We start from the raw sequence: 24,589 nt of genomic DNA on the forward strand, positions 1-24,589 counted from the left end.
ATATTGTGTTTTTATTTTATTTCACACAGACTTTTCATTCGACAATAAGTGTAAAAATAGGTTTATTTTAAAATAATTGTTGATTTTCAATGTTAATTACTTGTTTTATTTATTTCCTTTTATGTTTCTGTAATGAACATTATATGTTGATTATAAAATAAAGCCAAAATCTCCACAAAGAACAATCTTCGTGCAGTCTTGATAACGACCGCTCGCTGCGCCGCCCGGGAACAAGTGAACACAAAAATGCTATGTCCGTAAAGCTATGACGTCGAATATTGGTGGCCTTGAATCGTAACGGATCGAAATGTGTATTGGACTTCACTCGTTCATAATTGCGTAGGCAAATAAACCATCTTGTACACCTAATAAGTCTTGATCATTGATCACCTAATAATTTACGTCTTGGCAATAAGTAAACGCTATTGCGAAATGAAGAAGAAGAAGAAAAAAACTTCTAGTGTCAATATTTTAAGGTTGACATCAGACACAAGTCACAACTGTCACAATCTGTTATTTGTATTGTCACGTCACCAAATTCCATCAGACGTTTTCTGTCAAAATAAAGCCATTTTCGGGTTTAAATCATTCACAAAACAAAATAAACTTTCATAAATACAACTGTCAAATTAGAATACAAAATTTTATTCATTTTATAATCAGATTATTATCACCTATTAGATATTCTAAAAATTATCTAATTGAATGACCAAAACTGTATTTGTGTACAACATTTTATAGACTCAGTGTATATAATAAGCAAAATAATGATAAAAGCTATTTTAGTGTTTAATAACCATGGAAAACCAAGACTGTCGAAGTTCTATCAATATTTTGTGAGTATTTTTGCTGTTTTTGTTATATGGTTATTTTTTATTCATCTCTATGTAAAATATAAGCATGTCTGGGAGTGGAAATCAATAAAGGCCGGCTTGCGCCAATTTATTGATTTTTCTTGTTTAAGAAAAAGGTGTGGTGTGCGCGGAGCTTCCGTCGAAAGCGTCATTCTTGCCTGGCTTGTTCATTACAGTGGAGCTCAACTCTAGTAAAATTTAAAACTATTACAATTTCATCATAAACTATAAACAGTGATACAGTTGATACATGACAATAATGATTTATTACTTATACAACCAGTCTACTTGTAACATCTTCCATTTTCTTCAATCCCTTTGTGTTAGTCTCAACATTCATCGCAGAAACCTAATTGCTGATAGTGGGCTGAAAACCTTTCATCTTAACAGGTAAACCTCTTATTTCAATTCCTTTTACAATTGTATTTTTTATGGAATATGACAGTCACCAATGCTCACTTGCTATATTAGATGAATCACCAGTGGTACCATTTTTGATGGTACCAATGTAATGAGGAAGTTCATTCCCAAGTTTATATTTGTACCAGGAGTGTTGCGGATATTCGCATCCGCATATGTGGAACATTCTTATTAATTCAGACAATCATATCTGCATCCGCATCACTTGATACGGATCTATTACGGATTCGGATCTACAACAAGTAAAGACCTGCAAAGAAAGTGGGTGGGGCTACAGTGGTATGTGCCTCGCGGGTGGTTGCTAGTTCTAGATATCTTCGTCTGTTGACCATTAGAAAGACATACAAGATCCTGCAGGTTATGTTTGTTTTGTTTGAGTTACCAGCATGACTCGCATTGCGAATCAATTTAGTACAGTGTTTGTTAATCGTGTTTGTTGGGTGTATCTATATTAGGTGAAAAAGATAAAAATACCACCACCATAAAAAGTAGTATTTGGACATATTTTACATTGGAGAAAAATGATATAGAGAAATTTGAATGCGAAATATTTGTTAGAAATAATTACTGAAAAATTCTTTTTTCTTCTTTATGCTTTTCAAATAAAAGTCATATATATATATATATATATATATATATATAAATATATATGAGTTTTTATATGTTTTCTTGGCTATAACTATAAAATACGATCATAAATTGTTTTAGTTTTATTTGTTAGTATGTAATAAAAACAAAAAAATTTTAATGATTTTCATTTATTCATGGACTTAAAATTTAAATGTCTTTTAAAGTCCTGAAATCCTCATCAGCATCGGCAATATCATCGTGAAATCTAATAATCTGCATCCATATCCGCGGATGTCAAAATATCTGCAACCGCAACAACCGACTGGGGTAGTCTACTCACGACAACTACCCCAATAAGTGTTACATAGCTGGGCTTCATGTTTCAATTTCATTTAATACCCACAAAGCAAAGCACTCAGTGCTCCTAAACTTAACTAAAAGTTGGCAATACTTCTAAGATAGCTCTGATATTGCGAGTCGGTGTGGGTAGTGGTGGAGACCTTCCATAAGATGAACTGTTTTTTGTTCATCCTTCTCTTCCATAAAGAAGCATAGATTAAAATTCTATTAGAAGCTACACTACACAACAGATCCATTGTAAATGTAAATGGTTTTGATTGACTAGTCGTAAAGAATCAGTCTTGCTTGGCATTAGCTTCCTAGTATTTTGAATATGAAACCAATAGCTAATGGACACATTGACTAATCAAAATTGGTCCTTTAGGGAACTGTCCAATGGTCTGTACGCTAATATACTGAGATCTATATAGACTGTTCATATACTTTACTTTCGTGAAACTAACATAACTGAGTGTGATAAAACACTTAGCTTAAGCTCAGTATAATTTCAGCTGTTAAATTACTGTAAAAACGATATCAAAGATTATGCTAAGCTAACACAGCTAATTTTTACTTAAGTAAAGTCTCTAGTACGATCTAGGTCTCAGTTTTAGTATATGGGCGTGGCACTGTGCTGCACCGCGCAATAGCAACGAATATATAATAGTACAGGTTGCAATAGCTGCAAATCGATAAATCACGCCGACCAAGTTGACGCATGGCGCACCGCGGTGCAGGGAGCACTGCGCGGCTTCGCTCAACACTGCGCGCATGTCACAGGTGGGTGCACTTCGCCGTACTCCGTTCTTCAAGCAGAAGTTTTTATTGCTTGAGCGTGTGCGTGTGTGTTTTTTATGAGTGGGCAAATGGCCAAAAGACTCAAGTGGTGGGAAGTGATTTGGCAACCGCAAAACTAGGGTTCAAGAGAAGCGTTGCAGTCGTTAAGGTAGGAAGGAGTATGCGCCAAACTGCAGCCCGCAATTGATTCCACAAAATGGCTGTGCGAGCGAAGAAGTTTCTCGAAAACACGCGTCCAATCCTAGACGACAACATGACGCGGGTTAAGACGAATGTAAGATGATTAATTATTACATTTTATTTATACTTCATATTATTATTTGTATTATGAGGATCTTTTCGATTTTCTTACTCTCGGAAAGAGACGGGCAGTTGGATGTTGGATACTCAGATTGTACTAGTAATAAATCAATGAACAAAGTACTATAATGAATGCAGTACAAAAGTTTCTTAACTGAGAAAATTTATTACTTGGATATAACATTTCTCAACGCTAGCACAAAAGTCAATATTTAATGATACTATTAAAATTATCTCTCATCCATAATTTCAATGACTGTCTTACGAATTTACTATCAGGTTTAATTACTGACAGTAATAGTAAAGTAGTACTATCTTAGTAATTTATCTCTATCTGTAGATAGTATATTGGGAACGGCCGTAAGTCAAAAGCCTTTGTTAAATCTGTGCATCCAACATCTACTTGCGCTGCCGATTCTTGCTTGAGAGTGATTAAATCGAAAAAGATAAAGCCTGATAAAAGAAATAATTGTATAAATAAAATGTATTAATTTAAATTACATATTCTTTATTCGTATTAAAAAAACACCCTCCAGCAAAAAACCATGGACCACGGCGCAATGCGCCGACCAGCGACATGCGCGCAGGTGTTTTGAGCGAAGCGATTGCGTGGCGCGCGATCCGTCAACCCAGTCGGCGTAGTGTATCGATTTGCAGCTACTCCGCGGCGCAGTACAGTGTCACGCCATGTCTAAACCCATAGACATACAGTATCTAGTATACTGTAAGATATTATAGTATAGATAAAGCTTGCGAGAGAAAAGAACGTCTCTAACGGAGATACAGCAAGATAGAAAAGATAAGATAAATCAATTGTTACTGTAACCGATTTTGATTGAGCCATTAGGCATTAGCTCCTTAGATTTTTAACAATAAACCACTAGCTAATGCACACAATGACAAATCAAAATTGGTCACGCATGGCTTTCAGATTGTCTATAAGCTAGTTATGCATATTCTAAGTTTTTGTCTAATCCGTATCATGGTTTCATTTCAATTTTAATCTGTTTTTTTTTTATGGAAGAGTAGGATAAACATGCAAACAGGTCACTACATATAGACAGAAAAAAAAATCAGAAATCATATTATACATTGATTGGCATCACTGACCTCTTGATATTCGCCATTTTGGCGCTGTTGGCCAAGTCTGCGGTACTAAAACTAGTGATGACAACCTCAGCAAACATCGATAGGAAACTATTAAGAAAAAAATGTGTATTTTATTAAGTTGATTCTTGAAGTATAAATAACACGGAAAACGAACTTAAACGAAATAAATCAAAATGCAAAAATACTTCTGGGTATTTTACGTTCCTTCGTAGCTATTTATATTATACGTCAAAATTAGTCCTCTCTATGCTCGCCAGTGGCAACGCTCCTGTGATTCCTCTGGTGTTGCAAGAGATTATGGGTGGCGGTGATCACTTAACAGCGGGTGACCCGTACGCTCGTTTGTCCTCCTATTCCATAAAAAAATAACACATATATGTGTATATATATATATATATGAATTAATTACAAATGTTTTTATTTGATAATGGTCACCAAACACTAAAATAAATAATTTCCATATTAATATTCGATCTCTGATTCGGGGTCTGAAGAGCTTGATTTTGACGAATCGGAATTGGTTACTTTTATAATAAATTTTATTTTCCGCAGCCAGCATAACTTGTTGTTGTTGTTTTTTTTTTTTTTTTATGGAATAGGAGGACAAACGAGCGTACGGGTCACCTGTTGTTAAGTGATCACCGCCGCCCACAATCTCTTGCAACACCGGAGGAATCACAGGAGCGTTGCCGGCCTTTAAGGAAGGTGTACGCGCTTTTTTTGAAGGTACCCATGTCGTATCGTCCCTGAAACACCGCACAAGGAAGCTCATTCCACAGCTTTGTAGTACGTGGAAGAAAGCTCCTTGAAAACCGCTCTGTGGAGGACCGCCACACATCCAGATGGTGAGGATGATATCCTAACTTGTGGCGTGTCGTGCGAAGGTGGAATTCGGCGGCAGGAATCAGGTTAAACAGCTCTTCGGAACACTCCCCGTGATAAATGCGGTAGAAGACACACAAAGAAGCGACGTCTCTACGCAACGCCAAGTGATCCAGCCGTTCACAGAGCACTGGGTCCCCGACAATTCGAGCTGCTCTGCGTTGCACGCGGTCAAATGGATCGAGCTGATACTGGGGTGCGCCAGACCAGAGATGACAGCAATACTCCATGTGTGGCCGGACCTGCGCTTTGTAGAGCGCTAGTATGTGGGCCGGCTTGAAGTATTGCCGTGCTCTATTAATGACGCCCAGTTTCTTAGAAGCCAATTTGGCTTTGCCTTCCAGATGACCACGAAATTGGCAATCGCTCGAGATTTCGAGACCCAGTATTCCGATACTAGGCGCTGCTTTAAGAGAAGTGTTCTCGAAGAGCGGTGATACGACAAATGGGGTTTTTTTAGTGGTAAACGCGCAAACTTGAGTCTTCTGGGGGTTAAATTGGACAAGGTTCAATTTACCCCATTCCGCGACCTTCTCAAGAGAGGACTTGATAGAAGACAAAAGTTTCTCCCGGCACTGGTCGACGATTTCCCGAGAGAGACCTGCATGGCCAGTGTATACGGCATCATCAGTGCTATCGTCTGCATAGCAATGAATGTTGGAGGTGTCCAACATATCATTGATATGCAGAAGAAACAGCGTGGGAGACAGCACACAGCCTTGGGGCACTCCAGCATTCACGGGCTTCGGGTTCGAGCAATATCCGTCGACAACGACCTGTATGCTGCGCCCAGTGAGGAAGCTGGAGGTCCACTTGCACAAGCTCTCGGGAAGCCCAAATGATGGAAGTTTGGAGAGGAGCGCCTTGTGCCATACACGATCAAAGGCCTTCGCTATATCCAGGCTAACTGCCAGGCCTTCCCCCTTGCTTTCAATAGCCGCTGCCCATCTATGTGTTAGGTATACCAGAAGATCACCTGCCGACCGACCATGGCGAAACCCGTTGTTGGCTTGGGATCACCACAGCGAAAGTTTGATAGTTAAATATTTCTCTTTTTACGATTAACTGAACTGAGCTTTTATCATATTTTCTTCATAATTTATATTTTTTTGATATGAGCTATTCAATAATTTGCGCTTTCCGTCGGGCAGTTGTGGGGTTCGATTCTAACCTTCGGGAGTGGTAAGAGACATTAAAACAAATACCCAATTGGTTTTTAGCTATGGCAGTATGCCCTTTAACCACTTTTCATAATGGACGAATTTTCAGTGTTTTTCTTCTAAAATCTACAAAACCGTCCTCGCTGCCTGTAAGGGATATACCTAATATCGCCTTCCTTTTCTGGTTCGAGCTTTAAAGCCTGTGGTATGGCAGTCTAAGAAGGCGTTTCAGTTATTTAGGAGTTTTAATTTGAGTATCAAATCATATTTTCGATGTTGCGTGACCTGTAAAAGTATTTACTATTATTAGCTGTAATCATAAAATCTTCATATTGTGTAAAAGCAAAGTATTCAGTTGCCACTTTTTTCCAAATATAAGATACAATATATAAAGTATAGTTATATCTTATTAATACACATCTTCATTGACCCAAGTTTATTAAATAAACATTTAAAATATAGTTTAATATATAAACGAAAAGCAAGAAGAGCACTTTCAATGACGATGAGCGTCAGAAACTGAATGAACAAAACAATATGGCGACCAGTGATACCTGTGACTACGACCATGATTTTTTGTAACATCATTTACGTATTTCTTTTGTAGACCAGCCAAATGTTTTGAGCTTTTATCTTATAGTGTCAAAACAAAGTTTGCACAATAAATTTACATTTAAATATTTGGATATATATTTTTATGCTATATTAGAGATTATTTGCTAGATTAAGATTATTTTTGAGAGTATTTGCAGTAAAAAAAATTAGGCAGCTAACAGATGTTGAAACGGCTAGACTTGTATATTTCAGCTACTTTCATAGTGTCATGTCTTACGGAATTATACTGTGGGGTAGGGCTGCAGATATTGAAAACATATTTGTGCTGCAGAAAAGAGCAATTCGAGCAGTCTATAAAATGCGTTCAAGGGATTCATTGAGAGAAAAGTTTAGTGAAATAAATATTATGACAGTACACTGCCAGTAGATATACGAGAACCTCTTATACGCACATAAAAATATTAGCCAATTTAAAAAGAATAGTGATGTACACAGTGTCTATACTCGAAACAAACATAAACTCGCAATTCCATCTACTAGGCTCCGTAAAATTGCAAAATCTTTTAAAGTGGATTGTGTTTTATTTTATAATAAACTCCCAAATCAAATTAAAATATAACCTATTAAAAAATTTAAATGTATCGTAAAAAATAAATAAACATCTAAGGCCTATTATAATGTGAAAGATTATTTGAATGATAAAGATAGTTGGAATTAATATTCTAAATTTTGTTAATGAATATTGTTATACTTATTTGATTGCTATTGTAATTTTTGTACTTCATCCTGACTTGCACTAAATAACTTATAAAGATTTACAGTGAATAAAGATTTTTTGACTTTGACAAAACGTTACAGTGCAATATTTAATTATATTTATATAGACTACACTTATAATTTCAAAATGATATTCTAGTATATTTCAACACGCACACTGAAAAAGTTTATTATTTGTAATTGGCAACACCAATGTTTACATTTTTGATCTCGTATTATATTTCCGACTATATATAGGTAGGTAGTAGGTATAGATTGAAAAATATTCCCTCAGGTGTTTACGCTTAGTCCGTTACTCTTTTATATTTTTATATACAAATATTACGTGTTAAAATAACTTGAGAAATGCAATAGTTTTTATTTTGATTCGTGATCCTTAATAAAATATTAAGGATCATTAATTATTATTTACAAATTTTTTTTTCCGTATCAATAATTCGGCGGGATAAACCTTTGACGCACAGTTTGTCAGGTCTGCTGTGACATTATTTGATTACATCGGTACTATTATTATTATTCTATCCAGGTTTTCCTCTAGATTGGTATTCTTCTATTATTTCCCTGGGACGTTAACTGAATCATAACTGGATCAGAGCCGGGCGTCATCGACATTTGAACGACAAGCTCGCTTGACGTTACCAATACTGTTCTAACAAATCTGAAATAGTTCTACTACTATTAAAAGGGTTATCTATACTATTATATACTATATTATATACATTTCCCACCAATTGACGTCCCCTTTGGGGATATCGTTAAAATAAATTCACAACAGCATGCAGAACTATGACGATACACCTGTTAAGCCGTCATTGAAAATGAATAATGATGAGAGTAAGATAACGTGTAGATTGGGCCTTTTGCTGATAGGCAACGCATCAAAACAAGCCAGGTTTATTTCTTTAGTGTGCGTGATAAGATACGTATTACACGAGTTAACCCAATATAATGAATCTATCCGTCTATCTAGACTTAAAAACTATCTAAGCTTCTAAGTGTAAAGTGACCAGTAACTCGTTACACACTATTGCTGATAACCAATTATACATTTATACCCAATCTTATACCTAGTTGTAGCGCTTCTCATAATGGGTATCTCACAGAATGTTCACATTATCGCTCAGTCACTGAATAACCTATTGAAATGTGACTTTATACATACTGGTAAGGATTGTTTGCGAATATGTCGAACAGTGTAGGTATTTACAAGAAATAATAAACAACTTGTTTTGTAAACAACGTGTTTACACTTCCAATACAAACCTAAATATTTTAACAATGTTGTTAAGGAAGTGTTTAAAAATTTCCATATTAGAAACCCATACTCTTCAGTCTAATTAGGTACGTAATAAGTGCATGAGTATTAATTATTTGTCCTGTTCCAGAATGAAGATATGCAGCAACAGATAATAAAAGAGACCTTTCAATTGGTCTCTAAGCGCGACGACAATGTCTGCAACTTCCTTGAAGGGGGCAGGTGAGTGCCTCATTAAGTTATATTGTTTCACTTGGTTTGCCGTGTTCCATTTAAAAAAAAAAAACCCAAATTATAAAAAATCATAAACTTATTTATTTAGCATTTTAGTAAATAGAATTTGATGGACTTCCCTTTTAAGATCGCAGAATTTGTGTAAAGGAAGACCGCTTTTCCAAGGGATAAGAATGCTAGCATAGTTAACAAAAACATAAAATACCTAAATAAACTAATCATAAGCATAATAATAAAAAAAAAACACAATTTGAAGGTAGTTTTATGTTTCCGTGGCTCGCACTAAACTTGTAAACAATATACCTACATGAAACAGCTTTAACACTTGTCCCAAGAATGTGCGACCAAGACTTTTCGTGTACTTGTGTTTTATACCGCGCTTTTAATACAACGCCACGCAATGACAAAATGTACCACTGAAAAAATGTCCAATTAACAGAATATCCAAACATAAGAAGATGTAGTGTCATAGTTGAGGTAATTGCCCCTTTTAATTTACTAATTTGTGTAACTTGAGGTTTTTAATCATTTTGCTAAATAAATACATATCAATTGTTATAACAAAATGTTCTTGCCTCGTGTTCGCGTCCGAGCTTCTAATGAACGTATACAATAGACTTTGAATATTACTGCCACGAAATAAAGAGTTAATTTGAATGAACTTTTTTAATGTTATCTGTATAAGTTAAGTGCGTATGCTACGACGTCACATCGTCGCTTTCTTTCGGTGTGCAAAACAAGCATCACTAGGTAGGATATTATTATTAATAAATAAACAACGATTTATTTTGTCAGTACTATAGATTCATGTAAAGGTGTTGTGTTATCATGCTGATGATTTTAAAATAATGATGAAATATCAATGAATGAGTCTGGGTAAGGTAAATAAAATTTTATTTTTGTGGTAGAACTATGATAGCGATACAGGACAACTGAAACTACAGAACTATTAAAAACAAAAGTCAAAACATAACAATGAAAACCTCAAAAACAATGCAGTGATAGCACGTAAATATAACGACATGTATCTAACGGTAATGAAACTGCAAATCGTACTGACGCAACAGGACGAGCGCGAGGGGGTGAAAGGGGAATGGGAGGGGACTTCACGTTCCAGCTAGGTTCAGAGATTCTAGTATATTCTAGCTTTCTAAGTCTATTCTCGGAACAACATTTAGCGCTTGTTCCCATAGTACGCGTAGGTGCGGGCGCGAAAATATGGACGACGACAATCTTATATTTTTTTTCGAAAATTCATACCCTAAAATGTCAAAAATTTTAATTTGTGTGCACGAAATTAATAAAGAAAGAACGGCATGGTGAATTTAATACTTTATATAGTTATTGCACGCCTCATAAATGGATTATTATTAAGTATTTTGAAAACTCCTGACAAAAGGCCTGACATTTCGATAAAATTTCGGGCTTTTAAGTTGATCTCGTTTATAATTCGTTTCTCGTACATATTAAATAACAATTTAGTATTAGTTAATACTCGTATTATGTAGTTTTAGTATTACCACGGTGTGAGATATATAAATAGTCGTCCGACGAAGCCGTCTAGACAGGGCAATCGTAAGGGGGTGAGACGCGGTTAGGCGAGCCCGAGTTGCATTCACGCATTCTTGAGGACCTATTAGTTAACAACTCGGGACAAGATTTTAGGGGCTATCGCATGTTTGTTTTAATTTGTAAGCAATTGAAACGGTTCATTACTACCTGTGATGTGTTTTGTTAATATAAGTTTTTGAAATATGTATATTTAAATAAATACTTTTTTGAAACACATTTTTGGAAGATGGTTTTTGAAATTAATCTCTTTGAAATATGTTTTTTTTTTAAATATTTGTTTTGTAATAATTTAAGTGGTATTTTTTTTTAATATTTTATCAAACAAAATTTTATCGTATGTTTTTGTTGGAAATATATATTTTTTCTCTTTGAAATATTTTTTTTTGTTATTTGATATCATTCTATTATTTTCAATTTCGAAGTTTTCGTGTTGTCAATGAATATTAACATCTATTTCGAGATCCAAGATGGCGCATTTCATTTTATCAATAAAATCAATATGGGTACATATTATTTTCGTAACCGACAAACCGGAAAACTATCGGCACCAATCGGATAATCTGAAATAATTTCACATCCGTAACCGAAAATAGTAAACTATGTTTGATTATCCATATTCGAAATTCCATCTACATAACATCTTGTATACGAGAATATCGTATTTGTTTCGTCAGTGAACGCATATAAAACTAAAAATAGCACAACTTAAAGTATCCCGTATTTGGCAGGGCTTACAAATTATACCAGCTCCCGGATTAGTTCGGTTAGGCGAGTGAGTATGATCCAATTCTGGAGGTCTACTCGCAAAATCGACAACGATACATTCGGAACGATACGATAATACTCCGAATATATCGCAACTATCCTACTCTAACAAATGTTCGAATTCCTTATCGTTTATCGTTACCATAGACTAATATTTTCAGTTTTTAACAGTTAGTGTGAATGAAATATGTTCAAATGTAAACATTATCTGTGCTGTGTCGCTGTTAAGTGTCAAAAGTCAAAACATAGTTTAGTCGCTAAGGACCATGCCAGACTCTGCACCACCGATTTGGGATCATTTACGCATAATGGAAATGTTAAAAAAAATATGTCATGAATATATTATGACCATTTAAAATTAAATAAATAATACAAAACTTGCGGATAATAAAATGTAAAAGTAAAGTAACTCAACCCTTCTCGTCGACTTCCAATTTCTCAAGAGGCCATTTGCATTATTTCTACGCACAAACGATCAACAAAATGACTTAAATGACTTAGTAGTAAAAAATCCTGTTGAAATAGTAAATCACATAAAATTATTTCAATAATATTTATTAAGTATGTATATTGTATATACATATATCTATACAACTTGAAAAGATAATAGCATCGACAGCCTCGAAGGTGTCGTTGAGATTATCGTAAAAGTGACGTTTGATTATTTGTGAAATTCGAATATTCGTCTCTGACATTTTCAACTAAGAGTAGGGTTAGGACCGATAATATCGAATAATGTTTCGTTCGTTCAATCATCGTTTCGACATTGAATACGATGTAGCTAAGACTAGGATTCGACACGACTAATGCGACGATTTATCGAATATCGATTTTAGGAGTAGGTCCCCTGATCGGACGGGATTATAAAACACATAACATTAATCCATGTGTTATAAAGTCGTGCAATATCATAAGTATCGACGTCCCAAGGGTATTTGAATATATTTTCACGTGTACGTAAACTATTTACTTTAAAAATGCAAAAAATATATTTTATTTCAGGGATGGCATTATGCATACTGTAGAAGCACATTTTTATTTTTTTTTTAGTATAAAACTAAAATATTTATTTAGTTACAAATATTTTTTGGTTTTTAAAATTGCTTATTGTGGGATAGGATATATTCTGCGGTAGTTTTTCTGTTTTGCGGTAATATTCACTTTTTTCCGAATCTTTTCAACTCTTCCTACTTAATTAACAAAAATGTTTACGTGCTAGTGTCTTTCTCGTATTGATTCCCACGGACAGAATTGGTGAAGAATTATACTTTATCCATAAATCTGTTCAATGAGAGACAGGAAAATTTGATTTTAATTGGATACCCAAAAAGACATCTAAAATGTGTTCACTTCATTTTAGTAATAAAGATTTCTATTTATCCAAATAGAAAATCACGAAACGTTCTAAAAGCGCATATTTAATATATTTTATTAAAACCATGGGTATTATGTTACCATGTGGTATATTTATCTGCATGAAATTACGGTTTTTTCTCAATGACATACGTAATTCCTTAAACACACACAACATTGTTTTTTTTTTGCGGGACGTGTTAAGACATAATCTACCGCTGATCAAAAAGGTTTATTTAAGAGTTCATAAACACTCGTATGCACTACATAGCAAGAAGAAACTCCTTGCTTCACCCATCTAACTATAAAACTAAATATCGATGTTACGATTTTTTACGGAACATCATGAAAATCTTTGTCATTGGTTTAATGCTTACATAACCAAACGCTCTCAAGGGTTGGGTTGTCATTTATGGATATGAGTCCGACACAGATCTGATAAGCTCCGGAGTTTCACAGTGTTCAATTCTTGGTCCCCTTCTTTTCACTTGATTTATAAATGATATCAGCTCATATTTTCAATTTGGTAACTTTCTTCTGTTCTCTCTGCTAATGATCTTAAGAATCCAGATTTGTTTAGTCATCTTGACACATTCTTCTCACATTTCTATAGGTCGTTAATATACGTTTTTTACCCATATTTGTTGGAAATGTCTTATTAAGATACATAATAGCTTTAAGGGTAAATGTATACACTTCTATAATAAAGTCCCAGCCACTGTTCAGGCATTATCAAATAAATTTAAATGTTTTATAAAAAATGGCTCTGTCGTAAATCCTATTACTCCCTGAATATCTAAATGATCGGACAGCCTGGGACTAGATTGTGATTATTTAATAGCGATAGAAATGACTGTACAATATTGTATATTTTTATTGAAAAGAGCGCAAAAAAAGAATGCTGGGAGAGTTTCTTGCGCCGCTTCTTCTCTCTCAGAGCGCCATTTGTTTCCGAAGCGGTAGTAGTATCTAGTAGTATAAGAAAATGACATCAAAAAGAATTCTAAAGGAATAAATTTTGAGAAAATAAATGCCTTTTATGCCTTTTAATTAGTTCTAAATTAGAAGACGTAGACAAATTAAGATTTTTGATACGACGTGGTGGCTGATATTCATCGCTTCTATCATCCGCCGAAAAGTCCATCAGCAGCACTGATGAACTCTTCTATATTTCAATATACTGACATGGATGGAAACGGACGTGATCAAATAATTGAGATGATATATAAAATCGCGCTATCGTTTCTAGCGACTAGTTCAAACTGGTTCCTGCACCTGACGTTGCGATTGAATCGTGCGCTCCGCCGCTAGTTCGACATGAACACACACAAACAGCATTAAAAGTTTGTCCCGCTCCATATTCACGCCAGAATCTCGCAAGAAAGCGAAAAAACACTCGCTTTGTTCTTCGATTTCTTGGTGCGAGATTAAAGGGCTAAGAACAGAGACGAGACTTTGCATTGACACTACAATCGCATCTTTCTAAATGTCGGTAGCGAGCGACTTGTCGATTATAACAGTTCTGCGTTGTATTTTCTGCACTGAACTTTCAATAGGTATGAGTTGAATCTGGACTACCAACCAAGAACATTCTTAGAATATTTTCAAGCAGAACCGATTTTGTGGATATAAGTTTGAAAGATTATAAAAGTTAACTAAAAATCCTCGATGCGTTGAAATGTATTGTACCTTGATGGAATTACCCATTGATGAATTTAAAAAAACAAAAAAAAATTGCGTGTGTACAAAGTAGACATGTCAGAAGTGAAACCTGCATTGTGCATGAACCTCTAAACTGCATATGAAGTCCTGGTACATGTTGCTAGGATGACACATTCAACCGCTATGAAAGACATCACTAACACCATACTTATGTTTTTTCCGTTGTATCCGGTTTGAAATCACAACGATTCTAAAGAAGTTTCACTTCAAAAATAAGCTTGTGGCATCAGTTACTTCTGCGTCCATCGTCATCGAGCGTGACATCTGTATTAAGAACCTTGAGAGTGTGTATCCACAGAAGCTCTCGCCGTGATATAACCGCGAACGCGTCGCACGGGTCAGTCGCCAGTTTGCCCGCTACTTTCGGTACACTTGTATTTTGTACATGAACACTTGCATATTATTATGCTGTCTGTTTGATATTTTGTGAACGAGCATTTAGGTTACATATTATCACGCCAGATGCAGTCTGGCATGTAGGCACAGATTACGCGTGAGTTGAATGCAGAGTTCAGGAATGCGATAGTTATAGAACCTAATTATAATTATTGATACGGCAATACTTCAAGCTGGCCCACATACTAGCGCTCTACAAAGCGCAGGTCCAGCCACACATGGAGTATTGCTGTCATCTCTGGTCTGGTGCACCCCAGTATCTGCTCGATCCATTTGACCGCGTGCAACGTAGAGCAGCTCGAATTGTCGGGGACTCAGTGCTCTGTGAACGACTGGATCACTTGGCGTTGCGTAGAGACGTCGCTTCATTGTGTGTCTTCTACCGCATTTATCACGGGGAGTGTTCCGAAGAGCTGTTTAACCTGATTCCTGCCGCCGAATTTCACCATCGCACGACACGCCACAAGTTAGGATATCATCCCCACCATCTGGATGTGTGGCGGTCCTCCACAGTGCGGTTTTCAAGAAGCTTTCTCCCTCGTACTACAAAGCTGTGGAATGAGCTTCCTTGTGCGGTGTTTCCGGGACGATACGACATGGGTACCTTCAAAAAAAGCGCGTACACCTTCCTTAAAGGCCGACAACGCTCTTGTGATTCCTCTGGCGTTGCAAAAGAATGTGGGCGGTGGTGATCACTTAACACCAGGTGACCCGTACGCTTGTTTGTCCTCCTATTCCATAAAAAAAACCTAATTATAATTATTGATGATCATGAATCATGAGTGTATTCATAAATTTAAACAATGCAATAGTTTAATCTCAAATTTTTATTCTGCCTGTCTTAAACATTTTTCACCATTTATCGTTCATGAATAAAAACTCGTTACTTTTGGAACGGAAGCTGATGGACTCGGATCAGTCTTTTTTAAAATAAAAAAAATAGCAGGGGATCGCAACTTCTGTATTAACGCGATACCACGGAAAGCGAGCGTGCGATAACTGACAAGCACGGCACATCACTACACTGCAGGCGCGCGAGCCGAGGCGAGCAGACAGCCGGGCAGCGTTGCCAGATGTACCGCTTTTCCGCCTTTTACACCGCCTTCGCTTCAAATCTTCCTAACTTCGCGCTCACAGCTCTGTCAGTTCTTATTTAAAATGCAGATTATGAGAGGAAATTTTCATAAATAAATAATATAAAAACTGACAAGCGAAATTGTCTAATTACACAAACAGTCAATGGTGTTCATTTGGCGGACTAGGCTGTAAGAAAAAATGAGGGCCTTTTCCAAAAATTTCAAAGCTTCTCCAAACATATTGGCAAAGATGACTGTCAAACAGATTAAAGCAGAGGTCGAAGAGTCGGGAGACAATGCGGAGGATGTGTTTTCCATCGAATAAGGAATAAGAATAAAATTCCTTTTAAACACTTAGATTTTTTTATGATCACTGACATATTCCCTTTAATTTATAAAATCTCTTTTCCTAGTTTGAATAAACATATAAAAGAATAAAGCTTATGGAGAAAGAACAATCGATAATGTTAGGTACATTATCGATTGTTCATGTTAATATATAATGTTTAAACAAGAAGTTCCGCTTTATTTGTTGAAAATCCGCATTTTTAAAGTACCGCTACCGCATTTTCAACTTTCGCATCTAGCAACACTGCAGCCGGGGGAGATGGTCGCGCTCTTTACCCCAGACCCTGACTGCATTCAACTCGCGCGCTAACTGTACTTTGTATTGCTACTTATAGCGTCTCGCGGACAGCAGCTAGTGTCTGTGTAACATTTAATACTCCTTTTTTCAGTCTCATCGGTGGATCTGACTACAAGTTGATATATCGCCACTACGCAACATTATATTTCGTGTTTTGCGTCGACTCATCTGAAAGTGAGCTGGGAATTCTTGATTTAATCCAGGTACGTGCAATGTATTTGATCTTTAATACGAAATATGTATATATATTATATATATTTTTATTCGATAGTTTACATCCCGCTATAATATGAAAAAAGTGTCCTAATATATACGTACACAAGTTATACTTCTTTTGCGTAACGAAACAAAAATCCCTGAATAACTTTATTCCTCGTGCAGAAAACAATATTATAAATATATTATATGAATGAACTGAACATATTATTATACCGCATGATTTATTAAAATAACGTTTATTTAAATATCATTATAGTATGACTCATTGAGACAGAAAGCATAGGAGATTATATAGAGGATAATGATGTATGGTTCTGCCTATGCCACCTAAAATTGTATTATATTATATATAATAGCATGAGTTGTTTAAAGATTTAAAAGATGGGAATTTCTTTTTAGTTTTTCTCCCCATTTCAATGCTACTTTACGAACTGATGTATCTTCATGACATTTGCCAAGTGTTGTTGCAATAAGTTATGGTATAAACAAATAAATTTTTATTTCATTAAATTATTTCCAATCCTAAGGTGTTCGTTGAAACATTGGACAAATGCTTCGAAAACGTTTGCGAGCTCGACCTGATCTTCCACGCGGACGCCGCTCATCAGGTCCTCGATGAACTGGTGATGGGTGGCATGGTGCTGCAGACCAATATGACAGATATACTCAGCAGGCTTCAGGAGCAGAATAAGATGCAGAAAGCTGAGGTATGTGTGTTTATTTATTAGTATCAAAAACATTGCCTATTTCAATATTACTGTTTAAATTTTTCCTTTTCATTCCATACTTTTAACGCCAAATATTAGTAATTTGCCGGCGATCTTATTATTTGAAGTCTGATATTAGCTTGATTTAATTTTGGATTACAAACATTTCTAAAAGTTAATATAAGTCGCTTAAATGTCACTGCTTGTGGCTGCGACATAGAACGGGTCGTCCCCTTCCCTAAAATATGGTTGAGGGAGGCGATGGCCGGCTCATGCGTCATGCTCGTGAACGGGCGCTGCTTGTGGTGGCAGGATGATCTTGTTGCCGGAAACTCGGTTTCAGATTCTTAAAAGTTATTATATATATATTTTTTATTTTTTACTAGCTGACCCGACAGACGTTGTTCTGTATATAATAAATAAAATAATGTCTTTATATGAATTTGTCAATAATATATCATAACATCAAAAATTACTTCGTAAAATATGCACCCTGCCTGTCGTAATGAAATTATTTCACAGCAGAACTGTCAAACCGTGCGTCAATAAATTCTCTCATAGAAATGATGTATGGACACATCAAAGGAAAAACAAATTTGTTGTTTTTATTTAATTTAGCAGCATATTTTCCTATTTATTCACCTTTTATTTTCAACCTTCTCTGGATTTCCACAAATAATTCAAGACCAAAATTAGCCAAATCGGTCCAGCCGTTCTCGAGTTTTAGCGAGACTAACGAACAGCAATTCATTTTTAAATATATAGATAATCGCATATAAAATGCTTAAATACCTTTATTTATTTACGGTCTGTGTGGATGATGCAGCTACTGTACTCAATAACTTTTGTAATAACTTATATTTACTTTTTAGACTTACTCGTGTTAGGCATTGACTATTTGACGTTTGAGTATGTTTGTTGCATCATTTTACATATTATATTGTAATTGAAATGATTTGTAAATCGATGGAAATGTAAATCTTGATATAAAAGAGTGGCAATGAGTTTCTTCTTCTCTCCTCTTCTTCTCATTAGCTCAACCCTTTACCAAGTAGCGGTAGATTCAATAAGAAAAAATATTTTTTTGACATTCATAAGTGTCATTTCCGTGACCTACATGAATAAAGTGATTTTTATTTGATTTCTTTTGGTATACTTATATTTTCTAGAAACGCACTTTTCCCCGCACTTATTATTTTATGATCCTGTTAGGCTACATAGTACAAATAATATATAATAATAAAAAATTGCGATTTTAGTTTTATGTTATATTCATTAACTAATTTAGGTATATTAAAGTATTTACATAATTTTGTAATGGTGCACGGATATGTAACACGATATATCAAAACTATCAAAAGTGACGTTTGGACAAAATGGCAGCCTTAGGCCCTTTTCTGGCTTATCAGTGCAGCAGCGGTAAGACATCTGAACGCTCGGTATACGCGGTACTGTAAGCTTACCGAGCGCCTTTTTCAATGGAGCGTTCCTGATTGGCTCTGCAGGCGCGGCGGCGTAGCGGCACAGATCGGGCTTACCGCGTCTCGGCATGCTCGTCCAGTGGCCGCTCTACATTTTACCGAGCGGGACCTTCACAATCCCTTAACCTTGTGTTTTGTTGTGTTATTGCTGGGGCAATACTATTCAAGCTGTCGATATGTTTCTTTTTTCATTTCAACGATTATACATAAATGTAATAAGCTAGAGAATCTCCACTCGAACTCGAATCCTTCGCGACCGCATAATTTTTTACCGACATGTGCATAGGTGCTGGCGGTGCGACATGTTTTCGGCATCCCAGCATGCTTATTCTTACCGCTGCTGCGCCGACAAGCCAGAAAAGGTTCTAAGTGACAAACTCCGCCGCGGTTTTATCGACGCTCTGCAGTTTGCTACAGAAGATTCGGATCAGCAAAACAAAATCGGCCGGGCTATCATTTTGACGTGTGCGTTAGTTGTCACACGACAAAACGATGGTCCGGTTGTTTTGTTTGTGACGTCATTAAAAGAAGATTGTACTGAAGAAGTAAGCGTAAGGTAAAACATATCTATGATATATATATACATACATTTATTATTGAGTTATTCAAACCTGTGTAACACATTCCGAACAAAAAGGCGTTTTGCATTGCATTTTCGCTGATTTTTGACTTACTTTCATGAATTGTACTTTAGGCAGTAGATAACCTTTTTATTGTAACGATATTTTTCTTCAATTGGGGCCATTAATTTGTCCGGCGCAATCAAAAATACAAAATAATATCATTGTCACCAACGGTGGGATGAAACTATGATGCCAAACGCTGATTGTACATTGATCCTCGAAGTTTTCGAAGGGGATAAAAATCGAAGGTGCGAGGTCAGAGCTATACGGCGGGTTACCAAGTAATTTCACGTGTGACATCGCCAAATAGTTGATCGTTCGGCTGTGTTCGGTGTGCAACGACGCGTTATCGTGGTGAAGAAGGATTCGATGTGGTTTGTCCTGAATTTTTCCAAGTTTTTTCAAGGATTTTTACTAGACAAACAATTGATAGTTTGCCACTCTGCAGTTAATTTTTTTCGATCCTCTAAAACAGTCGTCGCGTAATAAATTATCCTTCGAAAGAACGTGCCACAATCTTTTTTCCCATGGTTCGTTCGTTTCGGTTCACCTTTCTTCACTTTAGTTGGTTAACTACTTGAAGGAAAAGAAAACACACACGGAGCAGACTGTCTTTTCACTTCGGGACCATAACAGTCAATCCAACTTTGGTCACCCTTTAAATCTTTCAACCATTTCACGGCACCAATCAAAACGAAGTTTGTTCGACGACTTTTTGGGCCTCGGTCAAATTCTGAGGTATCAAAGCTTCCTGACCGCTAAATGTTCATGGAGGAGTTTTTGTGCACTTGACACCTTAGCCTATCCTTGTCCGAATCTGCTCATTGGTCACTCTTAAATCAATCTTTATTATACGCAGCACAAGCCCCAGGCGCTTCGACCACTTTGCGAACCGTCTGAATGACACATTCTTTGTTTGTTTGTTCATCTGTTGAGTTGTGGATAATTGTAGCAGAGCGAATAAAATTACTGGCCTGAATTATTTGATGTGTGCACAAATGGCGACATTATCACAAACTGATAGCCATGCGATGATTTGCGCTCGGCAAATGTGAGAAGCGTGCTTTTAATTTATACATGGTGTCAGGCGGGGCTTTCGGCCGCACCTGCTCGTGCCGTGTCAGCAGTGAAGAGTATCAACCTGCCGCAGCAACTGAGAGACATGAAACTGCCCGACATCCCGCAGGCCATCAAGGTGAGTCTTTTCTAGACATTTATTTTTAGGCATAAATTCACCCAATGAGATGCCAACTGCGCTATATCATTTACCCATCACCACCTAGTAGTCTTGAATATCTTCAGTTTTGTTATAATTAGTATCCCAATAGGTACTTGCGCATTTCGATTGATTTGTGTGCCATGTTGCGTTTTGAGGGACATAATCGAATTAGGTCGGAATGCCCGGAGAAATACCAATATCCCACTTACAACCCACGTGAAATAGCGGTGTTAGGTCTGTGGGCTATCCGGATGCCTAACTAGTTAAAAGTTTGAGTCGTCGCTCAGCTGATGTTAGCTATCCGCAATAGTCAGGGGTTCACAAGATTTTTGAAAACATTTAATAGGAAACTTTCTTTTTGCTGCAGCACTTAATCTAAAGGATTTGATTTTTAATTTTATTGTGGTGTGTCCGCATTTTATTGCATACCCGTGTCAAATGTCGCACAGGGCTTTTTTAACACAGTGTATATACTGCATTTGTATGATTAGTTAATTAGTTAGACGTTTCATTGACTTTCCAATCATGATCACGGGGCAAACAATAGAAAGTCAGTTAAATGCTAATTTTGCAATATTTGATTTTTTTTGACAGTTTTTTGTTTTATAATCTTGTTTTAAACCTATGCTGTTTTTGTTTGGTTCAATTCTTACTCCTTCCCAATGGTTCGCAGGACCTGAAATTCTGACCAATGCAGCAGGCGTATTCTGCCACGCCGGTTGCCATAGCAACGAACCTATTTACATCGATCTATCCGCAAAACGACAAATACCAGAACATTCACAAACAGGACTTCAAGCTGTTCGGATCTGAGACGCTCAGCGCTCGGTTCTCCGAGAGCTTTTCTGAGAACTATCAGCAAACGGACGGCGTCAACTTCCCGAATTATGAGAGCAGTAGTGCCCAGGGCTATCAGGACTTGAGTGGAACGGTTGCGAGTGGTCGCGTGAAACGGAAGAAGAAAAAGAGTAAGCGTTAATTGGTCGAACTATTGGATGTTGTTAATATAAAGGAGTCTGTCCACTACATCGTGCCATACCATGACCGTGCTATGAACGTAACAGGTACGGATAAAAACAAGACACGGTCTACTGAATTCACTGTAAATTTGTAATACAAGCAATTTATATTTCAATAGAGAATATCACTGAATACTTATCAATATAAGAACATTTATTTGAATATGTCACGGCTTGAAACACACACACACTATACAGCTATCTAATTAAGCTGTAATAAATTAAGCTGTCTCATGTATCTTTTCAATGTAAAGTAAGTATATTTTTTCCCCATATCATCCTAGCACGATCATAATATGATGCTATGCAGTGGGTAGACACCTTTATGCGCCCTTGCATGGCTCTGTGGCAGTATCAGTTTTTTAAGATAATATATAATAATTATGTTTTTAAGTTTGATATTTTTGTTAAGATTTAAATAAAATGTGTAACAAGCTCAAAGCATGATTATTATTATTAGAATATTAATATTTATTATCTTTAAGAAATGCAACATTGGTATGCAGTATAGGTAAAAATGGCGGAATAATGACAAATATAACGTAGAATAGTATCGTAAATTGCGTATAGGTAAAATGGGGTATTCACTGTCCGAGTACACTTAGTCGCTCGTGTAGGTAAACACGTGAAGGCATTCGGATGACTCGGACTCATACAAGTGCACTCGGTCTTAGGCTGAGTGCACTTGTCTATAGTGCGTAGTTGTGTTTTACGTAAGTAAAGTCTCATCTAAGTCATTTGACATCTGAGATTATGCTGAACGTAAGCTAAAATAGCCCAATAGAAAGATCAAGCATCCGATTATACACAGTACACTGTCGATAAACAAAATTGTAGATTATTAAGTCAAAGTCAAAAAATCTTTATTCACTGTAAATCTTTATAAGTTATTTAGTGCAAGTCAGGATGAAGTACAAATGTTACAATAGCATTCAAATAGGTATAATATTCATTAACAAAATTTAGAACATTAATTCCAACTATCTTTATCATTCAAATAATCTTTCACATAATACTTAATAGGCCATAGATGTTAATTTATTTTTTACGATACATTTAAATTATTTAAAAGGTAATATTTTAATATCATTTGAGAGTTTATTATAAAATTTAACACAATCCACTTTAAAAGATTAAGCAATTTAACGGAGCCTATTAGATGGAATATTATTAAACAAACTCTTAAAATAGAAAGTAAGAAAATACATACTGCTATAAAAAGTAAAGAACTAAATTATAGCAGTATTTAAAAAAAAAAAACAAAAATTGATTTATGCGAAATGCGGACTTGATAACTTCTTTGTTATGAGAAACGGAACGCATTTTGAGATGCGTGACATCTATGGGTGACAGCAGACAGTGTTGGAATTTTAAAACGTCGAACGACAGCTGTTGTGACGATAGAAGGAATTGTTGAACTCCTTTTCGTTCGGCTTACAGTCGTTTTTCATAAGTCGTCGTTATGGTGAACGGCCGTTCCCAATCTATCTAGAGATAGAGATAAATTATTACCTTCTACTGTCAGTAATTAGCTGTCAATAATCTGAAGCTGTACCAATATACCCGATAAGTCATTCTTATCGCTTTATATTGGGACCCGTGAATCGCAATTCCCATACAAACTTCTATTGTTGGCCCATTGACAGACAGCGTCTATGGATAAGGTGAGTCACCGTCGATAAGTTTATTGGGACAGAAAAGTCAACGACAGTTACGATTAAAACCTCAAGTAAGAGATAGACTGAACATTGGGAACGGCGGTTAATGGAAGCTAAGTGCTTAGCGCGCACTCAACTCTCTAAGTCTGATCGAGTCAATGTTCGCTCTCAGCCGTAGTGTACTGGGACAGTAAACACCTCTAAAAAGCTTATATTGCAAAACTATGGAGAGTATCGAATAATAAGCGAATTCTAAACTTAAATGACAGTAAAAGCAGCTCCATCATAAGTTCGAGAGTGATTGATGTTTTATTGTATAATATGTAATAATTCATATTAGTATGTATATTATTCTCTTATGTTTTAAGAAATATAATTTGTATTGTTGAATATTTGTTTTATTTTTAATTATTTCGCCCATCTAACGCATGCGAACCCCACACCCGACAAAGGCTTTTATATTACATTATATTTTTATTTTTGAATATGTAAAGCATAATATATAAATTTGTTTTTTTTTTCTCTGGTTATGTTGTGAGAAAAACTTTCATAAAACCACTCAATTCCTTTTTTTTAAATAATATAACGTCGTATTATAAATTGGTATGGGGCAATGCAGCCCAAAATAAATCTTTGTGCTGCAGAAGAGTGTTCACTCTATTGATAATCGAGACCCTAAAGAATCATTAAAAGAAATGAATATATTAACTGTTGCATCTCAATATAATTTTGATGATAAGGAATTTTCTAGAAACTTATAATCATAATGTTAGCACTAGGAACAAACATAATGTTGATATGCCTACTACTTGGTTAGTCAGCAGAGCATATGCTTAAACAATATGATACCAGATAATGCAGAAAAGATAATGTGTTATG

At 35.9% G+C, this 24,589-nt stretch overlaps 1 protein-coding gene across 1 annotated transcript; it reads left to right on the plus strand.

Moving 5' to 3' along the window:
* Positions 1–600: 600 nt before the first annotated feature.
* On the plus strand, positions 601–24,100 carry LOC126968499 (AP-3 complex subunit sigma-2). Its single transcript, XM_050813576.1, has 6 exons — positions 601–836; positions 9,151–9,242; positions 16,876–16,987; positions 17,531–17,710; positions 20,902–21,009; positions 21,707–24,100. The coding sequence occupies exons 1-6, from the start codon at positions 768–770 to the stop codon at positions 21,719–21,721; spliced, it is 576 nt and encodes a 191-aa protein (XP_050669533.1). The 5' UTR covers positions 601–767; the 3' UTR covers positions 21,722–24,100.
* The last annotated feature ends 489 nt before the right edge of the window (positions 24,101–24,589 follow it).

This window comes from Leptidea sinapis, chromosome 15 (assembly GCF_905404315.1).
Source record: "Leptidea sinapis chromosome 15, ilLepSina1.1, whole genome shotgun sequence".
In the NCBI taxonomy this organism is placed as follows: domain Eukaryota; kingdom Metazoa; phylum Arthropoda; class Insecta; order Lepidoptera; family Pieridae; genus Leptidea; species Leptidea sinapis.